The sequence below is a fragment of the Labrus mixtus genome, chromosome 19 (genome assembly GCF_963584025.1).
Source record: "Labrus mixtus chromosome 19, fLabMix1.1, whole genome shotgun sequence".
In the NCBI taxonomy this organism is placed as follows: Eukaryota; Metazoa; Chordata; class Actinopteri; order Labriformes; family Labridae; genus Labrus; species Labrus mixtus.
In genome coordinates, this window is record NC_083630.1 from 19,544,694 (window position 1) to 19,551,186 (window position 6,493).

The following is a 6,493-nucleotide window of genomic DNA, read 5'->3' on the forward strand; positions in this document are numbered from 1 at the left end:
GAAGGAACGTGAGGGTTTCTCTCTGCTCAGATGTGGCACATGAAGGACGCCCCCGCTGTAAAAAGCACAACATGGGGTTCCCTGACATGTATAGTAGCTACTGCCTGAAATATTGTCGTAGTTGAAGTCACTGTATCGACCATGAACAAAAACATGCTAATAATAGTCTTTATCATCTTTAAGACAATAACAAGGTCTGGTTTAAGTCAAACCTGAAGTCAATTTACTACTCTGAACTTTCACTTACACAGAATAGAAACCATAATCAGACTGGTAAATGAAACGTTTCCACAAGTATCCATCAGGATTTCTGTAAAAAAACATAAAACAAATAGGAAAGTTGTTATCTTATTTAAAAGTCTTGGAGAGATCACCTTTTTTTTTTTTTTTATCATTGTGCAAGAGGTTGGTTTCATCTCTTTTTTGGTAGGATATTCCCAGAGAGACTGAAATGGATGCAGCTTTATAAAAGCAGAAATATTGAAATAGGTTTCAGTAATACATGAGTTGACTAGACAATTCATGGTTGGACTCCTTGCATAATCAGATCGGTGACTGGAGGAGTGGCTGCAGCGTGTTTTCCCCTTTCCTTCTTCCCTGAATCAATCTCTGAGTCAACACCTTTTAGAACAGCCTGTACGAACATTGAGTAACCAAATAAACCTGCAAGAGTTTCCCTTTAGCCGCAGCACCTGACTTCTGATCTTTCTCTGTGCAGGTCATCTTATTGATCTTGCCCTTCTTTTTTTTTTTTTTTATGAATTGGCTTACGGGTTGTATTCAGTTCACTGGAAGTTTCCCACGCTAATCTGCAAAAGCTGTAAAAAATGTCGATTAATACAATTCTTTACAATTGCAGTGGACCTTATTTCTCTTTATCTCTATTTGATTTTGCTGACGATACATGTCTGTAGGTTAATTACAGAGTAGCGGCTATTCTTATATTATTTGTTTTAAAAATATCATTTTAAATTTTCACAGCCTAATTAAATTGGTAGACATCGACAGATTCGGTAAAACGTCCTAAACTTAAATCACGTGTGTGTCATTTCTTGCAGTGTTTAGGTAGATTTTTCTCTTAGTCATCGATCCGGGCCGTGAACGCATCGTTAATTACCGCTCGCACTGCTACCGCCACCTCTCGTACTTTCCTTTCCTTCGACAATCTCCGTCAGCGGTGAGGGAAGCCCGGCAGGTGATTGGACAACGCTGGTTTCGCAACGTCACAGGGGATCGTCAGTATAAGTCAACTCAGAGGCGAGGCGCTCTACAGATTCAAATCCAGTTTCTGGGGGATCGGCAACACGTGTCCTGGACCTCAAACAATAATAATATGGTGAGTGTGATTTTATTATGGTCTATTCTTTAATTTATTCATGTTTTAGGAGTGTTTAACACATCTATTCTGTTAAAACACTAACTCCTACTATAGCCAAAACGCTTAATGTTTTAGGTTCATTAATGACTCCTGGATTCCACCGAGATCATCCAGGAGATTTTTTTTTTTTTTTTTTTTATTCAGCTACATTTAAACCTTTTTTATTATTATTCCTGCTCAGAGGACACTCAGAACGTTTGGCTTAATTGTATTTGAGAGCAACATGTGCAGCGTGAGTGATAGCGTGACTGTGTGCACATCCTTTACGTCCTCTGTGGTTATTATGAGTAAACTAGTCCACGTCGTGTCATTGAGTCACACACAGTCTGCAACAACTAGGCTACATCAGATCACGCAGGTTTGATCAGACGACTCCAGATCTGCAGCAGAGGATTTGTTTTCATTTCTGGATCGTCAGTTTTCATGAATTGATTTGCACTTTGGAGCACTTTAATTTCTCATTGTGTCAAATAAATGGTGCAATACAACGACAGCTCACATGAGAAGATTGATCCAAATGTTTATTTTTTTTAACCTGATAAAAAAGATCAATATTTTTCTCCTTTGGTCCTTTATGCCACTGTCTCTCTTGTTGTGTAATATCACCAATAAGGTTTAAAAAATACAAATAAATGGTGCAATACAACGACAGCTCACATGAGAAGGTTGATCAGTTTTTTTTATTCCATTTTGGCCTGATGAACAAGTGAAATGATACATAACTTGCAGTATTTAAGCTTTTAAGTTTTCAATTCCAAAGATTCATGGAAAAGATACCTTTCTAATACCCTACCTCAACATAAAACAATGACTCCTGGACTGTCACCATCTCATCTCATTTCATTGAAATCAAACCCTGTATTATTATTGTATTGTGTCTTTTCTAATGTTTTTTTTTTTGTTTTTTTGCTGGTTTCTGTTTATGTATTTATTGCTTTCGCTGTCATTTCTTTGTGCACGTATTTGTTTTGTTTTTTCCTTCACTTTATAACTAAGAAAAAGAAAGAAAAACTGGCGTATTTATTGCGAACAAATGGCCAGTTTGTCTTGAAAAAGAGACGCATTTTCAAAATAAAAGACCAAGTGTGATCAGTGGTTGTGCGGTTGGATCGTGTGAGGGAGAGACAAATTGGATCCAAACTTCCAAAATGTCATTAAAAGATCTCCTGCTGTTGATTTCTGTCATTGTCGAGGCAGTTCGATCTTTTTCTGATCTGTTGTTGCTTTACTTATCGTTGAGGATGTTCAAAAGTGGCCGTTGAGTATAATATGTAGTCCTGCGTGTGTGTGTGTGTAATGAATGAATAATGAATGAAATGTCCTTATTTGTGTTTGGACAGTCTCTACACAAAAACACAACAGAGAGGCCTCCTGTGAGGAGATCCGAGGCAGACAGACTTTTGACCAGCGGAAACAAACAGACCAACAGACTGTATCCATCACTGCCCAAGACTGACAGGTAAAACAAATCATAAGTCATGTGATCACCTGGCTCTGTTGTTTTTTTGTTTTTTGTTTTAATAAAAAGCTAAATAAATATAATTTTTTGTTTTTGTGATTTGATGTTTTCAGGTATGATGCTTGTGTGGCGGATCGCTCTGTTGAGGAAAAGCTTCGACCAGCGTCAGTGTTTCATCCTCGCACGCTTCTCGGAGAAAACCAGGTAAAAATGAACATGTGCAACACTGGAATATACATCTGTGTGATCAATATTCAGTCCCCGTGTGTTTCCCTTTACCGCAAATGAACATGGTCGTGTTACTGGAAACACTCCCAAATGAAAAATTCCAAAAGTGTTTAAAAGGAAGTTGGAAGACACGATCATGTTGCGTATTTGGCAATGCAATCGCAGATGGTATAATCTTATTGTTCCTCTTTTTTTTTCTCTCTCTCTCTATCTCTCTCGCTGTCTCTTTTATTGGCTTCAGTCAGACTCATCGGCTGCCAGCAGGGAGGCCAGATGGAAAGCACAGATTCTTATCTTGGAGGAGCAAAAACAAGAGGTGAGTACATTTCAGAACTGAGATTTGCATTCAGACCAGAACACACGCACCTTTTCTGTACTCACATGTTCTTCCTGTTTCACTCAGCTCCTTTCTATTAATGAGAAGTGGGCGAAAGAGTACCGTACCATGAGGCAATACTACAAAGAGAAGGTAAAGAAAGGGACATTTTCAAAGTCATACCTGCAGTATGTCTTTATTCAGCACCGTTCAATTATTTTAAATTACTCATGTGTCCTTGTCTCGTCCACTCAGGTTCAAGATTTGAAAACGTTGCTGCAACGTGATTACAGCCAGTTTGAAGAGATGTGTGAAGCAGGGGAGATAAACACCGAGTTATATGGGAAATTAAAATTCAAGACACTCAAAGATATAAAGAGCCCACGGGTAAGCACATCTATATTTCAAATTTCTACAATTGAAGGCGTTGCAATGGATTCAATCTGTAAGAAATTGTCTAATCATTAATTGTCTTACAGACCGGTGACGCTGATGTCAGCTCCGAGTTACTGAAAGCAGAAAAGGAGGCGAAGGAGCTACGAGTGCAAAACAACACTTTGACCAGGAGAGGGCAGCATCAGCATGAGGAGATCAGGCGACTGAACAAGGTGAGTTTGGGGTACAGAAACCAACCTCAATGCAATGCAGTTCTTTATAAAAGCAACAATGAGTATTGAGTGTTTGTTCCCTGCAGCAGCAGCAGTGGTATTAAAGAGAGTTTGATGTGTTCTAACAGGCGCTAGAGGACGCACTGCAGACGAGTCAACCGCTAGAAGTGAGCAGTGAAACACTACACGAGATCTGGAAACATCAGGTGAGCTTTGTTCACACCTGATTTATGAGCATTCTTATTGAAACAAATTCCCTGATAGTTAGGAATCAGAAGCTGGATACCACTCTTAGCATTAGCTTAGCATAAAGACTGGAAACATCGGGTGAGCTTTGTTCACACATGATTTATGAGCATTCTTATAGAAACAAATTCCCTGAGCTTGGCTCTGTCCTTACGAATCTAAGCGGCTTCCAGCTGCTCTAAAGCTAATTTATTAAAATGTTATGAAATTAGCTTAATCTGTAAAAAAAAAACAATATATAAAGATTAATTATTGGCCTGTTCCACTTAACTTCTGACTGCACTTTGCCAAGAACTAATCCAAACCCCGTACCCGCCATTTCTTCTTATTTTCTAAGAAAAGCAGGTGGTAAATACAGCATGTTAGATATGCTAATTCCTGTTTTATGCTATGCTAATCAGCTGCTAGCTGTAGCTTAATATTTAGCCGATGGACATTTGGGTGGAGTCAGTTCAACTTAATATTATAATATTTTTTACACACTTTAACTTATTGTCCTTTGAATACTTATATGATGTTTTCTTGTCGTTTATCTTTAGGCGGAGGTCTACAAAGAAGACTTTTTGAAGGAGCGGCGCGACAGAGAGAAGCTAAAGGAGAAGTGTCTGGATGTAGAGAAGAAGTTTAGAAAAGTTCACAGTGAGCTCCGTGTCCTAAAATCTCAGGTACAACGACTCATTTTGTTACACGTTTATTTGTCCTGCCATGTTCACTCCTCTAACTACAACATTAAGGCGCAAAGACTTGAACACGTCGTCTCTGTTTATTTTCAGGTGACTCGGACACCACAGCCTGTGCCTGAATGCAGCTGCACAACACGAGCGAGAAGTCCGACGTGGGACGTGCGGCACATTAACCCGCGCCACATGGTGTTAGAACGGCGTTAAATGAAGAATAACAACGTCTGAAATTCAAATGCTCCTCGCTCTATGTTTACAAATGTGTGTTGCGCTTTATTGAGGCGTGAGCTCAAGAGTGCAGCATTAGCAGGGTGAGACTTTGCCAGCTTATAGCAGGCAGGACTCTGTTCTGTCTTGAGTCTTTGGCCGACCGCCTGCTGCAGGTTCAGCTTCAGGTAGCCTTCGTTGTGATCGTAGCGAGGCCATTCTACCAGCCCGGGGTCCATTAGGTGACCCGTATGGAGGAAGACACACACACACAAACATGAACCTCATGTGAAGCAGCACATACTCCACCCATTGTGTGCAAATTTAGCAATGCAAGCCATCACGGCCTTTCTTAGCCCCTCCTCTTCTTGTGACATGGGTCCATATCAACAACCTAAAACACTACTGAGTTTCAGAAATGAATGTGGGATCTTCCTGTTTGATGAACCTTGAACGTGAAGTTGCCCAGTAAAGAAGAGATGTCTAAGGAAAAAGGAAACGTCACCGTAGTGGTCCACAGCACTTTAGATCGGAGGTGAATGCTGGAACTCATAGAGGTACACTGGCAACACCTGCTTCTGTCAGGAGGAGAGAGAATACAGGTTGGAATAGCACCAAAGGGGCTGTGACTGTTTCAAAGGTGTTATAAAGCCCCCTGGGTGGTATGCAGAACCGAACCCAGTCAGAGAGAACATGGAAATGTAGGAGTCATGAAGTCATGTTATTTGAACTGTGTATTTTATGAATGTTTTTAAGAAATCTGTTGCTGCATATTCTTCCTGTTTTCACGAGAATAAATCACTGACATCTGTATACGCTGACTCTCTTGCACAGTTATTTGCAATCACAGGGCGGTCACTTACATGGAAGGGAAAGTACATCTTCTCACCATAAATCTTTATCCCATCGAGGAGGTAATAAGTCCTGATGAGAGCACAGGAAGTAAATCAACAGAGAAATAAGACTATGTTTTCCCATCGCCGTTAGATGTCTGGTTGTGGTCAACACGACTCGCGTTCACAAGTAGTAAAACTTTACTCGTAAACAGCAGATGTAATGTCTTGCTGGAAATCCCACAACCATGTCCCAGTAATCAAAGTGCAGAGTCGATGTAAATATGTCGAGGTGACCTGACCACGCCCTTTTACCATACACTGCCCTTTGGACACTTAATAACCCATATATGGTTTACCTCATAGTTACAAACAAGACGCATCATAGCTCCTTCCAGACTGTAATGAGGGATTAAATAAAACATTGACAAATACAGAGGCAGATTTTGAAGGATTTTTATTGGCACAGTTATAGCAGCAATGTGTTCTCGTTTATTTTCACCAATGATCCAAAAAAAAAAATGCTGTTTCGATTTTG

The 6,493-nt window shown here is 40.0% G+C and overlaps 1 protein-coding gene across 1 annotated transcript; it reads left to right on the plus strand.

The window, feature by feature from the left end:
* Positions 1 to 1,109: 1,109 nt before the first annotated feature.
* LOC132994207 (TNFAIP3-interacting protein 1-like) lies at positions 1,110 to 5,935 on the plus strand. Its single transcript, XM_061064408.1, has 10 exons — positions 1,110 to 1,336; positions 2,719 to 2,837; positions 2,951 to 3,041; positions 3,307 to 3,381; positions 3,469 to 3,534; positions 3,637 to 3,768; positions 3,861 to 3,989; positions 4,118 to 4,195; positions 4,775 to 4,900; positions 5,009 to 5,935. The coding sequence occupies exons 1-10, from the start codon at positions 1,334 to 1,336 to the stop codon at positions 5,120 to 5,122; spliced, it is 933 nt and encodes a 310-aa protein (XP_060920391.1). The 5' UTR covers positions 1,110 to 1,333; the 3' UTR covers positions 5,123 to 5,935.
* Positions 5,936 to 6,493: the final 558 nt, after the last annotated feature.

Coding starts and splice junctions, on each gene's coding strand:
- LOC132994207 (XM_061064408.1), top strand. Junction 3,535..3,636: donor GGCAATACTACAAAGAGAAG/GTAAAGAAAGGG, acceptor TCGTCCACTCAG/GTTCAAGATTTGAAAACGTT. Junction 3,769..3,860: donor AAGATATAAAGAGCCCACGG/GTAAGCACATCT, acceptor ATTGTCTTACAG/ACCGGTGACGCTGATGTCAG.